At 42.3% G+C, this 19,399-nt stretch overlaps 1 protein-coding gene across 2 annotated transcripts in view; it reads right to left on the bottom strand.

Moving 5' to 3' along the window:
- CEP20 (centrosomal protein 20) overlaps window positions 1–19,399 on the bottom strand; it is a 49,377-nt gene that overhangs the window by 19,890 nt on the left and 10,088 nt on the right. The window contains exon 1 of one of the 2 annotated variants that reach the window (XM_004373286.2): window positions 503–608. In XM_004373286.2, the coding sequence (XP_004373343.1) occupies window positions 503–530 (28 nt within the window). In that variant the 5' untranslated portion in view covers window positions 531–608. Of the gene's footprint in view, window positions 1–502; window positions 708–19,399 lie in introns of those variants that run through there. The other variant, XM_023728499.1, reaches the window with a different exon arrangement.

Raw genomic sequence — 19,399 nt, forward strand, 5'->3', positions numbered from 1 at the left:
CTCTACGTCCTAGTACAGGGTACAACCCAGAGAGACTGGGGTACGGTTGACAGACTTAACAAAAATACAGGACAGGCAATTAAGTTTCAACTTCAGATAACAAGTAATAATGTTTTAATGTTTTATCTGGCAACTCTACACAGGGGCAGGGGTGCGAATGAAAGGCTCGGCCTAAGCTCTTGGCCGGCCACCTGTCGGAGTCAGGAAGATGCTCCAGAGACCCAAGGTGCTAGGATTACAGACTTCTCAGGTACCGACAGATTCTGAGGACTCTCCTCTACCTCCAACCCTGGTTAAAAATTGCTCCCGTGCAACCACTTTATCCTCAGAGTCCCCAGCGTAGTAGTTGCCACACCAGCAGGCCGCTTCACAGGCCCTAATACCTCAGAATGTTCCCCGGAAATCTGACCCTGTGTTCTGCTCGCTCTCCTTCTGTCTCATTCTTTTCACAGGGTCCAGGCCCGATGCTACTCACGCGGCAAACCACCCGGCTAGGACTCACCAGCCTTCAGCTCGGTAACAGTCGCCATTTTCCAACGGCCGCCAGCGGCGAGCCTCTCCTTTACGCACGCGCAGCTCCGCCCCGCTCCGCGGCGTGTTTTATAGCCAATAGGCGCACAGCTCTCAGTTCACGCTCTTCGCGGTGGGTGGATAGCGAAAGTCCACGAGAGACTCCACCAATCAGCGGGCGCTATGGGCAAGGCCCGCTGAGGAAGAAGGGAGAGAGAGCAGAGATTCAGGTAGTTCCCTGGCTTTACCTGTGGGTGTTGCTGCTGGTCCCTTTGCGTTTTAACTTTAACCTATCAAGACTTTCATGATCAGCCCACTGCTCATCTCTGCAGCTTTAAGTACTAATTGTTAACCAAACCAAAAACCAAACCCGTTGCTGTTTAGTTGATTCCGACTCACGGCGACCCTATAGGACAGAGTAGAACTGCCCTATAGGGTTTCTAAGGAGCAGATGGTGGATTCGAACTACCGACCTTTTGGTTAACAGCCTGAGCTGTAGTTACCAGGTATTAAGTCAGTGATTCTCAAATTTGAGCATGCATCAGAATCACCTGGGATTGCCCCTTCAGGGCCAGATTCTCAAGATTCCTTCCAGCATCCTGCGCCAATGCCCGACCAATCCTCTACCCTCTGTACCCCAGAATCTTCTCTAAAGCCATCTACTGGGACCCCGTGTTACCTCTGCTCTCGAAACCACAAGAGACAAGCCACAGTCTTTATGCAGCAACTGATCATTAAGGCTAATGTCTTTTAAATTATACTTGACCTATTAATGGCTTGTGAAATTTTGTTGGTTGTGACTTCTTTTTTCAATTTTTGGTGGCAATATGCACAACCAAACTTACATCTATTCACAATTTCTAAACGTGCAATTCAATGACGTTGATGAGTGACCTTTTTTAAAAAAAAATAAATAAATAGAATAAAAACCATCACATGTAGTAGAGGACAAATGATTCAAACTCCTGGCAGAGCCAGACTCAACTGGAGAAAGGTCTCTTGGATCTGACTGCTGAGTTTTGAGAGCAGAGCCATTGTCCCTGAGTTGGGCCAGGTTCTCATTCTGCTTCTTTGTCACTTCCCGGGACAGCTCCTCTAGACCGCCTAGGAACCAGCCCTTAGTGCTCCACCAGAAGTCCTGCGAAACCTGGAACTCAGCTCCACTTTCTCTTGCTTGGCTGCCATCTGCTTCTGTCCAAGGTGGGGGGGAGGGTGAAGAGGGGAGGCAATTATAAAGGTAACACAAGCTCATAATAGCATAAGTTAATTCATATTTCATCCACTATTTATCATGATTTGGTTCATTTCGACTGTCACCACTTGACAAAGGAGTACCTCCCTTCCACATGCCTAACATCTATTTGTTTAGGATTGCTTTGCATAATTAGCCATTCCTACAAGGGGACGTTTCCTAGAGGAGTGATTGAGTGACACTTTTGTGTCTTTTGACTTCTGTACAGCGAGATAAGGCTTGCAAGTCTGTTTACTATTTCCTTCGTGTTACTGGGAAGGTATGGTTACTGGCATTTGGAAATATCCAAGTAAAGGAGTTATTTTTGGGCTGAAAACAGTTTGTGATGCACTTCCTGGGCCATGGGACCGATATGTACCACGTGTGTGATATGCTTCACGGAACATGATACCTATATGGCCCACTGTAAATCAAACTGATAACAATTATGTGCGGCAAGTGCAGTGCTTATTTAGCATTTTGTATTTTTGGAAAGTTGACTAAGATAGTTTATGGCTCAAGGGTAATCAGGAAGTGTGATGCACTTCCTGGGCCATGGTACTGACATGTCCACATTTGCGATCTACTTCATGTAACATGGTACCGATATGGCCTGCTTGCAATTGGCACCCCGTTTTTTCAAATAATATAAAACTACCAACAATGATTCAGCATCTGTTCAATTAGTGAAAACATGTGGCATCACCAAAAAATTTGAAACAAAAAAATAATAATTCACCTATTGCCATCCAGTCGAATCCAACTCATAGCGACCCTATAGAACAGAGTAGAACTGCCCCACAAGGGGTAAGACAGAATTCTAACCCAGGGAGTCTGCCCCCAGAATCTGTACTTCTTATAACTACAGTATATCATACTACCTCCCGAGGAAATCACGCAAGTGAAATAGCATTTGCCAACCAAAAAAAACCCCAAACCCGTTGCAGTCAAGTTGATTCTGACTCATAGCACCATACAGGACAGAATAGAATTGCCCCATAGGATTTCCAGGGAGAGGCTGATAGATTCAAACTGCTGACCTTTTGGTTAGCAGTCGAGCTCTTAACCAGGGCTCCAGCATTTGCTCAATGTCACATGATTGACATTTGGGGCCAGACAGTTCCTTGTGAGGGGGTGGACTTCCTGTGCACTGTAGGATGTTTAGCAGCATCCCTGGCCTCTACCCACTAGATGCCACTAGCACCCTTTCGTCTAGTTGTGACAACCAAAAATGTCAACAGACATTGCAAAATGTCTTCCGAGCAAAACTGTCACCAGTTAAGAACCCTTCCTTTAATGGGTAAGAGCATTTTCAAATCAAAGTACCCATTCTCCTTTTTATCATTAAAAAAGGCTACATCCTGTATGAGCCCATTTAGATGACATTCTGAAAAAGGCAAAATATAAGGACAGAAAACAGACCAGTGGCTGCATTAAGTATCTCTTACTCTTTGTCCTGGGGCTTCTCTGCTGTCATAGTCCTTGAGTGATTGTTCATTACTGCAATTGTAAGCTTCGGCTTCTTGATGCAGGATAACGGCAACTGATCATCTCAGGTGGAATAAATAGCCATTCATGAACTTCATGGAATCTGAATTCATGAGCTCTTCTTGTGATAAAATGGGGAATTTTACTGTTGGCATATCACTTTTTGTTTTATTGTTATGCAATATTGTAAGCCAATACAGACATATGTAACTGCTGGTCACAAAGAGCATTCCAAGCAAGGGAAGAAGGATTAAATTCGGAAGAGAATTAAAATACAATGTCTTCTCAAATGATGGAAACCCTGGTGGCGTAGTGGTTAAGACTCGACAGCAACAGGTATCCTACGAGGCATCTCAAATGACAGAGCCTTGTTTTAATAATCTAGTGTCCAACCAAAAAACCCACTGCTGTTGAGTCAATTCCAACTCATAGTGACCCTATACAACAGGGTAGAACTGCCCCAAAGGGTTTCCAAGGCTGCAAATCTTTTCTTTTTTCTCACAGTTTATTTTATTTTCTCACATTTTTTTCTTTTTCTTTTTTTTAACCAAGGCCATAAATTTTTACAGAGGCAGACTGCCCCATCTTTCTCCCACAGAACAGTTGTTGAGTTCGAACCACGAACTTTTTGGTTAGCAGCCAAGTAAGTGCTTAACCACTGTGCCACCAGGGCTCCTTAATCTAGTATCAGGGGTGAGCAAATAGGACTGCTGCCTGTTTTTATAAATAAAATTTTATTGGAACACATTCATTTATACATTGTGTATGGGCTGTTTTTGTGCTACAGAGGCAGAGTTGAGTAGCTGCAACAGCGACCACATGGCACAGGAGCTTAAAATGTTTTATTTGACCCTTTAAGAAAAAGTTTGCCAATTCCTGAGTTCTTATTCCATAATTCTCTAGGCAAGGGTTATTTTATTAACAAATCAACCATTATTATTTTCTGAGCAATAACCAATAATAATAAAAACAGCAACTAACATAATGGAACCCTTATAGTGTATGTGTCATTTCATGTCATCCTAAGAACAACTAGGAGGCTATATTATCATTCCCATTTCACAGATGAAGAAACTGAGATTTGGAGAGTTTAAATGACTTCTAAGTATATGGCAGAGTCAGGACTTGAACAAAGCCAGGGCTTCAACAAAGCCTGCTGACCTCAGCTCAGCTATTTTCAGTTATCCTAAACAGGCTTGAGCTTTCTCATTCTCTCTCTCTCTCATCAATGGCCAGGGCTGTATTACCAAATAATGAAGATATGCCCAGGTCCAATTATGCCTCCCCACCAATCTGCAGTGCACAATGTCACCTGTCCCCCACCACGTCAAAGATGTGGTCAAACCCATGTGAAATTGCTCACCACAGATTAGCAAGTAAATACTATTAAACCTGTGCACATCATGTTTACTGGTTAATCTGCCCTCGACAGTGGGCTTTACTGTGCCCTTACGTCAGCTTGGAAATTTCTTCCAGCTCTCCTACCCCCTCCCTAGTAAATTCCTATTCATTCTTCAGGTTGATGTTTACATATCATTTCTTTCCAAGCCTTCCCTGGGTAGATTAGGCTCTTCTTCTTAAATCTATTTTTGGGCCAGAGAGACTGAGAAAAAAGAACCCATTGCCATCAAATCAACTCTGACTCATAGCAACCCTATAAGGACACAACAGAACTGCCCCATAGGGTCATAGGGTTTCCAAGGAGCAGCTGGTGGATTCGAATTCCTGAACTTTTGGTTAGCAGCCAAACGCTTAACCACTGCATCACCAGGGCTCCAAACTTTCAGTTAGCAGCCAGCAATTCCAGAGCAAAGGATGTTTCCTGCATTGCACCCGAGAGCAAGCAGCAGGACCTTAAGGGCACAGTCATCCCTCGGAACTCCTCAGAATGCCCTGGCCCCTTCCCACCACCACAGCCGGACTGCCTACGCTGGGCTGCGACTCTTCGCTTAACATCTGGTGCCCCCTGGACTGCTTGCAAGGCAGAAACCTTGCCTATCTTGCTGGTCTCTGGTAGCACAAATATTTGTAGAGTGACTGCAGTTTTGCAAGGCAACAATTTATCTCACAGACAAGGAAATTGACACTAGAGAAAATGAAGTAACTGGCCCAAAGCAATTAGACTCTGAATGGTGGGGCTGGGATTCGAATCCAGATTTGGGTGAGACCAAAGGCCAGCCCTTTCTCCTAGATGGAGAACGTGGAATCCTAGTTTCTGGACCGTGGCATATACGTTGTCCTCATGTTTAGACATTGTCACATGGAAGGTTTCAAAGTGGAATTTGGGGGTAGCGGTGGGGGAGATATTAATGTCAGTCTCTTAGAGGAAGTAAAACAAATCCTCCCAGGTAAAATGACATTCTTATGCCACTTTCAACAGGTTATTTTCAGAGGGATGAGCAATAAACTCATTCAGTGGCTTGTTTTACCGAGAGGATTAGGGATTAAGGAATTCTTGAGGTAACTCTTACTGAAATGTGTTTTATCAGAGGAAACCAGCTGGACAAAAGTTTTATGTTGAGTTCAACACAGTTAAATGTCCTTTACCAAGATTTCACCGCTTTCATCCTAGTATATGCTTTCCTTGGGAGCTGTCGTGAGAGGCTGTGAAGAATTAGGAAGAAAGCCCACGGATGGAATTTTACTAGCTGGAGACAGTTGCTTTATAGAAACAGCATCTCCTCATCAGACAAGTCGAGGCAACTTTTGAAAATAGGACATGTCTCTGCATCAGCCGTTCGCAGTCCTTGAGACTATGACAACCAAACCCAAACTGCCGGGATCAAAGGGATCAGTCTTAATCTCAGGGAAATTCAGGTTATTTCTGGATTTATTCAGGAAGAAAACAGCAACTGTCTTCTTTTGCAATATTGTTGCACAGCCCACACTCATAAGAACAGGAAAAAACAAAAACCAGTTGCTGTCCAGTCAATTCCAACTCATGGTGACCCCATATGTGTCAGAGAAGAACTGTGTTCCACAGGGTTTTCAATGGCTGATTTTTTTGGAAGTAGATCACCAGGACTTTCTTCTGAGGTGCTTCTGGGTAGACTTGAACTGCCAATTTTTCATAGCAGCCAAGTGCATTAACCGTTTGCACTCAGGACTCATAAGAACAGGAGTGTTTGTGATTTTTAAAGTACTCATCCCTATGCCAGATACTGCATGAAACATTTTATAGCCATCATTCCATTTAATCCTCACAAAATCGCAGGAAGTAGGTACTATGGTTATCCTGATTTGAAGATGAGAAAACCAAGGTTTAGGGAGGCAAAGCACCCTGCCCAATGTCAGACAGCTGTGAAGGGGCCTGGCCATTTTCAAACAGTCTGATGCCAGGTCCAAGGTCTTCAGTATTCATCGTCCCAGCAAGTGGACAGACCATTTGGTATTATAGCTGGACTAGACAAATGTACAATATATGGTGGTTGTAATAAGCTTGGAGACCAATATAATAAGAACTTTCTCATGCAGGAAAAGAATGTAAGATAAAGTTGCTGCCTTCTCCAAAATTGCATTAATTTTCCTGGTCTTTGTCCCAGTTAGGGCTTCCCTTTCCTCTCTGATCTCTGATCAGTGAAGGAATAATAATGTACAATAAACAACTTCATTATCATGAGACCAGAAGAAATGGGTGGTACGTGGTTACCATTACTGAACATTTTGACCAAGGACCCAGTAGATGGATTCTGATCAACAGAAGTAAGAATGTGCAACAGAACTTCAAACTTATATAGAAACCAGACTTACTGGATCCATTGAGAATGCGGGAACCCCTGAATCTAATGCCTGGAAATAATCTTTAAACCTTGAACCAAAACTATCCCATGAAGCCATCATTTAATTAAACAGTTTAACACAATTCATAAACAATGTTTGCCTCATGCACTGCACTCGTATAAAGAATTATCTATATGAGTGTAAACTGACAATAGTTCATCTAAGGCACAGATGAGAACTTTAAGGGGCAGAAAGCCTAAATTAATGGTTTGTGAAACAATATGGGTAGAGATAGTGAGAATGGTGATACAGTGTGAAGTAGGTAACCAGTGTTATTGAACGATTCATGTAGAAATTGTGAATGGTTACATATTTGGTTGTGTATATTGCCACCAAAAAATAAATAAATAAAAACAAGGCAAAGAAGGGTCAAGTACCTTGCTCAAGGTCACACAGGTGATTAGTGGCAGAGCCAGGCTTGAACCCATCCAGGCGGGCCCATGCACGGAGCCTCCTTGGTGCACTGGCTCTTGATAAAACACTCTTAACAAATGCATTCCTGAGTTCCTCTCTGATTTTCCATCTAGGACACCACTGTAGGGTCCTGCTTATCTGCACAAGCTCTGTTAACTGTGAGTCCTGGCTAGTTGTGTGCCCTTGGGCTAATTGCCCCACTTCTCTGAGCCTCAATTTCCGCATCTGTAAATAGGGGACCATAATAGTACTTGCCTCCTAGCATGTTGTTGTGGCTACACATTAGCTAATGCACTTAACACAGTGCCCGTTGTTGTCAGTTGCTGTTGAGTCGGCTCCGACTCCTAGCAACCTTATGCATAGCAGAACAAAACATGGCCTGGTCCTGTGCCATGCTCACAATCCTTGCTATGTTTGAGACCATTGTTGCGGCCACCATGTCAATCCATCTCATCGAGGGTCTCCCTCTTTTTCACTGACCTTCCACTTTACCAAACATGATGTCCTTCTCTAGCGGTGGGTCCTTCCTGATGACATGTCCAAAGTACATGAAATGAAGTCTTGCCATCCTCACTTCTAAGGAGCATTCTGGCTGAATTTCCTCCAAGACTGATTTGTTCCTTTTTCTGACAGTCCATCTTATAGTCTATATTCTTTGACAACTCAACAATTCAAATGTGTCAGTTCTTCTTTGGTCTTCCTTTTTCATTGTCCAGCTTTCACGTGCATATGAGGCAACTGAAAATACCATGACTTGGGTCAGCTGCACCTTAGTCAGCAAAGTGACATCTTGGCCTTTTAAGGAGGCCTATTGCAGCAGATTCACCCAATGCAATACATCATTTGATTTCTTGACTGCTGCTTCCAAGTGCGTTGATTGTTGATCCAAGCAGAATAAAATCCTTGACAACTTCATTTTTTTCACCATTTATCATAATGTTTATTGGCCCAGTTGTGAGGATTTTCGTTTTCTTTACATTCAGGTGTAATCCATACTGGAGGCTGTAGTCATACTGAAGGATCGCCATGAATTGGAATCAACTTGATGGTAACTGGTTAGACACAGTGCTTAGGATGTAATAAACAATAAATGGCTATTTCAAAAAATTTTTGCCTACAACATATCTGACAAAGGTCTAATCTCTAAAATCTATAGGAAAATCCAACATCCTCTACAATAAAGAGACAAATAATCCAATTAAAAGATGGGCAAAATATATAAACAGACACTTCACCAAAGAAGATATTCAGGCAGCTAACAGACTCATGGGGAGATGCTCGTGATCACTAGCCATTAGAGAAATGCCAATCAAAACTATAATGAGATACCATCTCACCCCAACATTACTGGCATGAATCAAAAAAACAGAAAATAACAAATGTTGGAGAGGTTGCGGGGAGATTGGAACTCTTAAGTACTGCTGGTGGGAATGCAAAATAGTACAACCATTTTGGAAAATGATCTGCTGCTTCCTTAAAAAGCTAAAAATATAAATATCATATGATCCAGCAATCCCACTCCTAGAAATATATCTTATAGAAATAAGAGCCATCACATGGATAGACATATGGACACCCACGTTCATTGCAGCATTATTCACAATAGCAAAAAGATAGAAACAACTGAAGTGACCATCAACAAATGAATGGATAAACAAACTGTGGTACATACACACAATGGAATACTATGCAACGATAAACAATGATGAATCTGTGAAACATCTGACAACATGGATGAATCTGGAGGGCATTATGCTGAGTGAAATAAGTCAGTCACAAAAGGACAAATAGGTGACTGTATGAGACCATTGTTATAAAAACATACAAAAATGTTTTCACACAGAAAGAAACTATCTTTGATGATTACGTGGAAGGGGAGGAGTGGGGAGGGCAAATCACTAACTATATAGTAGATAAGTGGCAACTTTGGGGAAGGGTAAGACAGTACACAGTACTGGGGAAGTCAGCACGACTTGACCAGGGCAAAGTTATAGAAGCTTCACAGACACATCCAAATGCCCTGAGAGGCTGAGCTACTGGGCTGAGGGCTGGGGACCATGGTCTCGGGGGACATTTAGTTCAACTGGCATAACATAGTCTATAAAGAAAATGTTCTACACCCGACTGTGGTGAGTAGTGACGGGGGTTTTAAAAGCCTGCGAAAGGCCATCTAAGATACATATATTGGTCCCATCCTGGAGCAAAGGAGAATGAAGAAGACCAAAGACACAAGAGAAAGGTTAGTCCAAAGGACTGATGGACCACCACTACTGCAATGTCCACCAGACAGAGCCCGGAACAAATAGATGGTGGCTGGTTACCACCATCGACTGCTCTGGCAGGGATCATGATAGAGGGTCCAAGACAGAGTGGGAGAAAAATGTAGAACAAAATTCAAATTCACAAAAAATTTTTTTTAAAAGTCCAGACTTACTGGTCTGACAGAGACTGGAGAAACCCTAGAGTATGGCCACTGGTCACACTTTTAACTTAGTAATGAAGTCTCTCCCGAGGTTCACCCTTCAGCCAAAGATTAGACAGATCTATAGGGCCAACGGAGCCCTGGTGGCAGAGTGGTTAAGCATTTGACTGCTAACCAAAAAGCTGGCAGTTTAAATCCACCATTCACTCCTTGGAAACCCTATGGAGCAGTTCTACTCTGTCCTACTGGGTCGCTATGTGTCAGAATAGATTCGACGGTGATGAGTTTGGTTTTTGGTTTATAGGGCCAACAATAACACTGTGAGGGGCGTGCTTCGTAGTTCGATCATGTATAGGAGACTAATGGGCACACCAGCCCCAAAACAAAGACGAGAAGGAAGTGACAGGAAAACTGGACAAACGGAAACAGGGAACCTGGGGTGGAAGAGGGGAGAGTGTTGACACATCACAGGGTTGGCAACCAATATCACAAAACAATTTGTGTATTAACTGTTCAATGAGAAACTAATTTGCTCTGTAAACTTCCACCTAAGCACGATAAAAATAAATAAATGGCTATTTCCCTGTCATTCTCCCTTTAGCATTTCCCAGCCCAGTCCTCCTTGTCTGCATGACGGTCCTCAGGGATTAGATCTGGAAGAATACATGTATGCTCCAGTTTCCTCTTGCCGATTTCCTAGTCCTTCCTCCCTTTCCTTTCCAGATTTCCTCCACAAGTCCTCAACCTCCTCTCCTCCTCTGCACTCTCATCAATGACTCTCAACTAGGAAGACCCTATGACCCCTCCACTTCAACCCTAACTCCCTCTGCGTTTTAACGTCTCATTCATTCATTCAACAAATATTTATTGAGCAGCTACTATGTACCAGGCATTGTGGTAAGCTCTAAAGATACTGTGGTGAGCAAAATAGATAAGTCTCTGCATACACAGAACTGAGAGTCCCATGGGGAAGATAGCAATTAATCAGATAATCACACAAATACTTTATTACAAACTGAGATGTGCTCCAATAAAAAATGCAGTGACACTGAGAGTGAAAAGGGTCCCTAGGTGCTGTAGTTCACACTTAACTTGTAACCTGAAGATTGGCAGTTTGAACCTACCCAGTCGTGCGTGGAAGAAAGGCCCGGAGATCTGCTTTAGTAAAGATCACAGCCAAGAGAACCTTATGGAGCAGTTCTACTCTGTAACACATGGGGTCGCTGTGAGTCAGAATTGACTCGAAGGCAACAGGCTTTTTTTGTTTTAAATGAGAGACAGTGACAGAGGACCTTGACCTAGACTGGGGAGACGTTTGGGAAAGGCTTCTGTATAAATATCTATTGCTATGTAACAAACCATTCCCAAATTTAGTGGCTTAAAACAACAATCACTTATTTGGCTTACAAATCTGCCATTTGGGCAGAACTCAGTGTGGGCAGCAAGTCTGTGCTCCACATAGCACCAGCAGGGGCAGCTTGACTGGGGCTAGCATCTTTGTAGAAAATCAACTGACCAAAGATTTACGGATTTATTTCTGGACTCTGAATCCTATTCCATTAATCTATGTGTCTATCCTTATGCCAGTACCATGATGTCTTGATTATAGCTTTGTGGTAAGTTTTGAAAATTGGGAAGTGTGAGTCCTCCAGCTTTGTTCTTCTTTTTTAAGGTTGTTTTAGGTGTTAGGAATCCCTTGCAATTCCATATGATTTTTAGTATCAGCTTGTCTATTTCGGCAAAAAAGGCAGTTGGAATTTTGATAGGGGTTGAATTAAATCTGTGGATCGATTTGGGGAGAATTGCCCAGTTGTCTTTCTGTTTATTTAGATCTTCTTTCAAAAATGTTTTGTAGTTTTCAGTGTACAAATCTTTCACCTCCTTGGTTAAATTAAATATTTTATTCTTTTTGCTGCTAATGTAAATGGAATTGTTTTCTTAATTTCCATTTCAAATTGTTCATTATTAGTGTATAGACATATAAGTGATTTTTAAAAAAATATTTTATTGTGTTTTTGGTGAAAGTTTACACAGCAAATTAGGTTCCCATTGGACAGTTTCTACACAAATAGTTCAGTGTCATTAGTTACATTTTTCCCAATGTGTCAATATTCTCTTTAATTGCATTCTGGTTGTTCTGTTTTCAGTACTCTAGTTTCCCTGACCCCTTATCTTTTCATCTTTGCTTTAGAGTAATTGTTGACCTTTTGGTCTCACATGAATGGTTTTTTAATGGGGCCATACAAGCAAGGGCAGATTAACTAGTAAGCAAATTATGCACGGGCTACTTGTATTTACTTACTAATCTGTAGTGCACAATTTCACCTGTTTTTCACCACCTATGAAATTGTGTACTACAGATTAGTAAATAAGCACAAGTAAGCCCATGTGTACCGTGCTTATTGGGTAATCAACTGCATACAACTGATTTTTATATGTTGATATTGTCCCCTGCAACTTGGCTGCAACTTTGCTGAATTTATTAACTCTAATAGTTTTGTGTGTGTGTGTGTGTGTGTGGATTCTTTGGGATTTTCTATAAATAATATTATGTCATCTGTAAATATAGTTTTATTTATTTCTGTCCAATTTGGATGCTTTTTATTTATTTATTTATTTTTGTCTTGCCTAATTGCTCTGGCCAGACCTTCCAGTACAGTGTTGAATATAAGTGGCGAGAGCAGACATCCTTGTCTTGTTACTAATCTTAGAGGGAAAGCTTCCAGTCTTTCACCATTAAGTGTAATGTCAGCTGTGGGATTTTCATAGATGCCCAGGTTAAGGAAATTCCCTTCTATTCCTATTCTTCTAAGTGTTTTTTAAATCATGAAAGGATGTTGTATTTTATTAAAATCTTTTTCTGCGTTAATTAAGATGATCATGTGTGTTTTTTTTCCCCTTTGTTTTATTAATATGATATATTCCTGGGATAAATCTCACTTGGTCATGATGTATGATCATTTTATATGCTGCTTGATTTGATTTGCTACTATTTTGTTGAGGATTTTTGTATCTATATTCATAAGATACATTGATCTGCAAATTTCTTTTCTTCTGAAGTCTTTGGCATCAGGATAATAGATGAGTTAGAAAGTGTTCTCTTCTGTATTCAGTAACAAAAAGTACCACAAGGGGGTGTCTTTAAAGAACAGGAATTTATTGTCTCAGGTTTGGAGGCTAGGAGTCTGAGTTCAGGGCATGGGCAGGCTAGGTCCTATCGCTGTGGGCTCTAGAGGAAGATCCTTATCCTTCTCTGCTTCTGTAGCCCTGGGCATTTCTTGGCTTCCCTGGTTGCTTGTATCTTCACATGGCATCTGTCTTCCACTGTGTGTGTCTGTGTCTATTCTGTTCTTTCTGTAAGACACCACTTAGAGAGACTTAGTTTAGGACCCATCCTACTCTAGTGTGACCTCATTAATGTAACAAAAGAAAAACCTTATTTCCTACTAGGGTCATATTTATAGGTACAGGGGTTAGGACTTCAACATAAATTTGGGGGGACACAATTCAATCCATAAAACTTCCCCTTCTGAACTAGATGGTACCGGGCTACCACCAATGACCGCCCTGGCAGGGAACACAACAGAGAGTCCCTGATGGAGCAGGAGAAAGGTGGGGTGAAGAACTCAAACTCTAGTAAAAAGACCAGACTTAGTGGTTTGACTGAGACTGGAGGGACCCCGGAAGACATGGCCGCCAGACTCTCTGTTAGCCCAAAACTAAAACCATTCCCAAGGCCAACTCTGCAGACAAGGATTAGACTGGACTATGGGACATAAAATGATACTCGTGGAGAGTGTGCTTCTTAGCTCAAGTAGATACATGAGACTAAATGGACAGCTTCTGTCCGGAGGTTAGATGAGAAGGCAGAAAGGGTCAGGAGCTGGCTGAATGGACACCGGAAATCTGGGATGGAAAGGAGGAGTGTGCTGTCACAGTATAGGGAGAGCAACTAGGGTCACATAACAATGTATGTATAAATTTTTGTATGAGAGACTAACTTTAATTGTAAACTTTCACTTAAAGCACAATTAAAAAAAAAAAAAGACTCCCTCTTCTGTTTTTTAGAGGAGTTTGAGAAGAATTAGTGTTAATACACTTATTTAATCCTCACAGTAACCCCATGTGATAGGTGTTATTATCATCTCCACTTTGTACAGGAGGAAACTGAGACAAGACAGGTTGAGTAACTTGCCTTAGACACACACAGCCGGTAAGAAACAGAGCTGCTCAAGAATATTTCTAGAGTCCAGGCTATTACTAACTTTGCTAGGCTGCCCAGAAAGTACATATTAGGATCACCAGGGGCCTTTGTTATAAATACAGATTCCAGGGCCCCACCTCAAACCTGCTGACTCAGACTCCCCAGAAAGTGGGTTCCAGAAATCTGTATTTTAATACACTTCCCCCAATGATTCTGCTATGCAGCCAGGCTGGAACTATTCTTCTCACTGGTCTTAAGTCTGCTATTCTCCTTCCCATCCAAGCCTCTGTTGCCAGATGAATGTGCACAAAACATACCTTCACAGTTTCCTTGTGAGTTGAGGAAACAAGTGGCTCAATGGGTAGTTAAGAACCAGGACTCTGAAGTCAGTCCTGGGTTTCCATCTTGGCTCTCCTGAAAACCAGCTACATGGTTTTGAGCTAGCCACTTACTCCCCTGAAGCCTCAGCTTCCTCATTTGGCCAGTGAGGGTTGAATCAGAGGAGGTGTGTCCACCACTCAGGAGAGTGTCTGGCGATCAATCCATGGTGATAGTGATGTGGTTATTTTATTCTTATTATTTTTTATTGTATGATCTCCCTCCCAAGAAATGACAAAAATAGGTATACATACAGAAACCAACATTCACTGGTGGCCACCAGGAATGGGTGGGTGGAAAGAGGGGGACTCCTTCCCCAGACAGCAGACATCCATTATTTTTAGTGATGGGAAAAGTAACACTGAACACGGGAGAAGTGCGCAGAGCCCAACCAAGGCAAATGATGCCACTCAGAAGCATACACACAAAGAAAAGGACATTTTGGGTAAATGCTAGGACATACCGACTGCAACAACAACCAAAAATGTGTGGTTACATGTGTGTGTACATATGCTTATATGTGAGTGACGTTGTTATTATTGTTATAAATCCCACACCACAAATGGTCAAGTTACCAACCATCTTTGCTTCTGTTTCTTCATCTATAAAGTTGGGATAGTAATATACTTTCTCATAGGATTGTTGTGAAGGCTAGATGGAGTTCAAAGTGTTTAGAGTGCTACTGGGCACAAAATAAATGTACAGTGTATGTTAACTATTATTGTTATTTATTCTTTCCTTTATTAATGTGCTTCAGATAAAAGGAACTGCTTAGAATGGTTTGAATATGCTCCACAGTTAGCAGCTTCCAAAGCACATGAGACGAAGTCTCGGCATCCTCACTTCTAAGGAGCGTTCTGGCTGTGCTTCTTCCAAGAAAGATTTTTTCATTCCCCTGGCAGTCCATGGTATATTCATTATTCTCACCAACATCATAATTCGAATGTGTCAGTTGTTCTTTGGAGGGAGGGACAAGGACGGAGCAGTCCCTGGAGGACTTCATGCTTGGTAAAGTAGAGGGTCAGCGAAGAGAAACACCCTCAACAAGATGGATTGACACAGTGGCTGCAACAATGGGCTCAAGCATTGCAATGACTGAGAGGATGGCGTGGGAACAGGCTGTGTTTCATTCTATTGTACATGGTGTCACTATGAGTAGGAAGCGACTTGATGGCCCCCAACCACAACTAGCAGCCTCCTTCCTCTTTGCTGTGCCCTCTGCCTTGGACACCATCCCTCGTTTCCCTGTGTCAAAACCCCACCTGCCTCTTCTTCTAGTCTCACCACCAATGTCCTTGGTACCCATGTAGCCTTTCCTCATTCCCCTTTGGGACTTTATTGATGTCCCTAGGGGTACTTGTTTCTGGCTTTGTGTTGAAGTCTGTCTTTTCTCCCCTTCAAGGAATATCTCTCTCTGCTTATCAAACATCTGAGCCAGAACAGATCCTAGTAGACACCTGTTACCCTAAAGAGAACAGAGCCAACTTTAGAAGGAACTAGATAAGGCCTATGAGGCAGTGGTGGTTCAGTGGTAGAATTCTTGCCTTCCATGCAGGAGACCTGGGTTTGATTCCCGGTCAATGCAACTCATGCACAGCCACCACCTGTCTGTCAGTGGTGGTTTGCATGTAAATCAGTCAATGAAAACCCTATAGATCACAATAGTCCCATCCACATCCCAGCAAGGGTACGGCCTAGGACCTGACAGTTTTGTTCCATTGTGGGTAGGGTCACTATGGGTTAGGAGTTGACTCCAGGGCAGCTAACAACAGCAACAGATAAGGCCTACTTGAAGTCAGAAGAAGCAAGCAGCTGATCTCTTTGGAACCTCCCATCACTAGATTGTCATGATTCAGAATAAACGCATTGATATGGACCAACTCCAGTGGCTTAGGGAGCTGCTGATTGTCAAGCTCTTATTCAGGGAGGGATCTTACCACACCAATGGCTTCAACACTGCCTAATGAGGGAGGGCCTGTGGGGCTTTATCAAGGACAAAGGGTGCTGAGGAGCCTCCCCCATGCAATGAAAACACAATGGGTGGATTGCAGGCAAGCAGGGCACACAGCCAGGAACCTTCTCCTTGGACAAGATGTTTAGACTCCTTTCTGCGGAGGCAGATAAAATAGTTACAAGAGCCCAAACCCTCCCTACTCTTTATTTGCAAACTGAAATGCTTTTAGGCATCTTCCTTAGGTAAGCATTTTGTGAGCTCTTATTAATTTTGAGACTAAAAATGAACAATAGTTACTGTCCATCCAGGCTCTCCTGGACTCTCCTGGATGCCAGGCCCTTCACAACGAATTTCCATGCCAGTGAATTTCCGCCTTGGAGTAACAAGAAGTGGTAGGTAGCCTCCTAGTGATCTTTAAGTCCTTGCTCAAATGTCACTTTCTCAGTGAGGCCTACCCTGACCACCCTACTTAAAATTGTAACCTGCCCCACCTCCACCCACATTCCCAAGCTGTCTTCAGAGCCCTTACCACCTTCTGGCATGCTGGGTAATTTACCTATTGAATACGAATGTTTATTATCTGACATTCTCCCTACCCTCCACAAGGGGTGCATCTACAAGGGCAAGGATCTTTGTTCATTGTGTGCCTTGAACAACAGAGCCCAACTCCTTACATTGTGGTTGTTGTTAGGTGCCGTCGAGTCGATCCGACTCATCGAGTCCCTATGTACAACAGAACGAAACGCTGCCTGGTCCTGTGCCTTCCTCACGATTATGGTTATGCTTGAGCCCATTGTTGCAACCACTGTGTCAGTCCATCTCGTTGAGTCTTCTTCTTTTTCGCTGACCTTACATTGTACAGTCTATCAACCACATATCATCGTTCATTTAACCAGCCTTCTGCTGATAGACACATCAGTTGTTGCCAACCTTCTGCTATTACAAACATACTGTGGTGAACATCCTTAGATGAATCTTTGCATATCTATAAAATTAACCATTGAAAACCCTGTGGATCATAGTTCTACTCGGACACACATGGGATCTTCACGAGATAGAACTGAAGTGATGGCAACTGGTTACTGGTTATATTGTAGGGTAGATTCTTACCTATAGCAGTGCTAAGTCAAAGGTTATTTAAAAAAAAAAAAAAGAAAAAACCCTTTGCCATCCAGTCGATTTCGACTCACAGAGTCCCTATAGTACAGAGGAGAAGTGCCCCATATGGTTTCTAAGAAGCAGCTAGTGGATTCCAACTGCCAAACTTTTGCTTAGCAACCTTAGCTCTTACCCACTTTGCCACCAGGGCTCCATCAAAGGTTATAGACGATATAAATTTTAACAGATACTGACGAACAGTCCTTGCATAATGATTGTATCCATTTACATTTCCACCAATGGGATATGAAAGGGCTCAATAAATGTTCAGTTTGGGTGAGAGAGGAAGCCTCACAACTCCTCTACACTGCTGAGTTGCTGATACCTGCAACTGTAGAATCTTAGTGTTGAAAGGGACACAAAGGGTTCATCTTGCTCTCATCCAACCCCCTAGCCAAGGAACAATCCTCTCCCTCACAGACTCATCTTGAAGTCTCTTATCAGGGACTGGGGTCAAATCCTCTCTCCCAGTGGATTTCAGAATAAATCAGCACTGGCAGGGACTTCATTACTTCCAGTAAGTTCACTATATCAAGGGGCTCAAATCCACCTTCCTGCAACCCTACCCCAACTCTCCTATCTCCGTTCTCAGGAGCTAAACAAAACAGGTCTAATTCTTTTTCCACATGACAGCCCTTAAAATATTTGAAGACTGTATCAAGTCTCCTCCAAGTCTTCTCCTTTCAGGATAAATGTCCCCTCTGGTAGCCACGTCCCCTGGATATGAAAATGTTGACCCAGAGGCCCACTAGCTAAGTGGCCAAGCATAAGAGCTTGCCCCTCTGCCCCCAGGCCTGGGTTCAAGTTCCTATTCCCTCACTCTCTAGCTTTCAGACCTTGGCCAAGTCACTTCTCAGACTCAGTGTCCCCCCTTGGATAAATTGTATAACAATAATACTCAGCCCGTTGGGTTGCTGGATGGACTGTGTTATGTCTTTTGTGGGCTCTTCTTTCATACAAAAATGTTTAATTCTATTTTGTGACTGTGCTGCTATAAATATGATCCAGGCTGGATTATATATTTTTTTTTCTTCAGATTTTAGAAGTTATTAAAGCATTTTCATGGGGCCCTAAAAGTATCATGGGCCCAAGGTAGGCACTGTGCCTCCTATGTGTAATGCATACTTCTACACTTGTTTCTGGGAGGGGTAAAACAGAGAAACTATGCCAAGTATATGCAGTGCTTAGCACAGGGCCTGGCTCTTTGTAACTTAATAAATGATGATCGAATTTTTTTAAAAAAGGGCCTGTGCAGAGAACAGAGTGAATGCTAGAGAAGCCCTTTCCCAAGAACGCTTTATCAGCACTTGTTGGCAATATAGACTCAGCTTCTCATGAATGCAAGTAACTAGAAGATAGAGCTACTGTGTCAATGTTGTCTCACCTTATGCACAAGAGTCTTACAAGTGATTTTGTCAAAACAAATAATGAGAAACTAATAACAGCAGTCACCTGTTGGGAGGGCTTAGGAACTATGTAAATGGGCACAGGAGTGAGAGTGAGACTTTCCATTGTGAACCTCTTTACAGTTTTGATGTTCAAACAATGAGAATGTTACCAATTAAAAAATCTGAAAAAATTTTATTCTGAAAAATATATACATGTGGTTAAAAAAAAAAATCAAACAATTTAAAAGTGTGAAAAACAAGACTCCCTCCTATACAAAAGAAGTACCTAAGAAGAGACATGCAAAGTGTCTTTGGAGAAAAATTATAAAACTTTGAGAGATATTAAAGAAGCGCTAAATACATGGAGAGACATACCATGTTCATTGATTGGGAGATTCAAGATTTGAAAGTGTCAATTCTTCTTGCATTAGTTAATAAATCAAATACAATCCTAATAAAAAATCTCAGATTT

This window comes from Trichechus manatus, unplaced genomic scaffold (genome assembly GCF_000243295.1).
Source record: "Trichechus manatus latirostris isolate Lorelei unplaced genomic scaffold, TriManLat1.0 scaffold00024, whole genome shotgun sequence".
Lineage (NCBI taxonomy): Eukaryota > Metazoa > Chordata > Mammalia > Sirenia > Trichechidae > Trichechus > Trichechus manatus.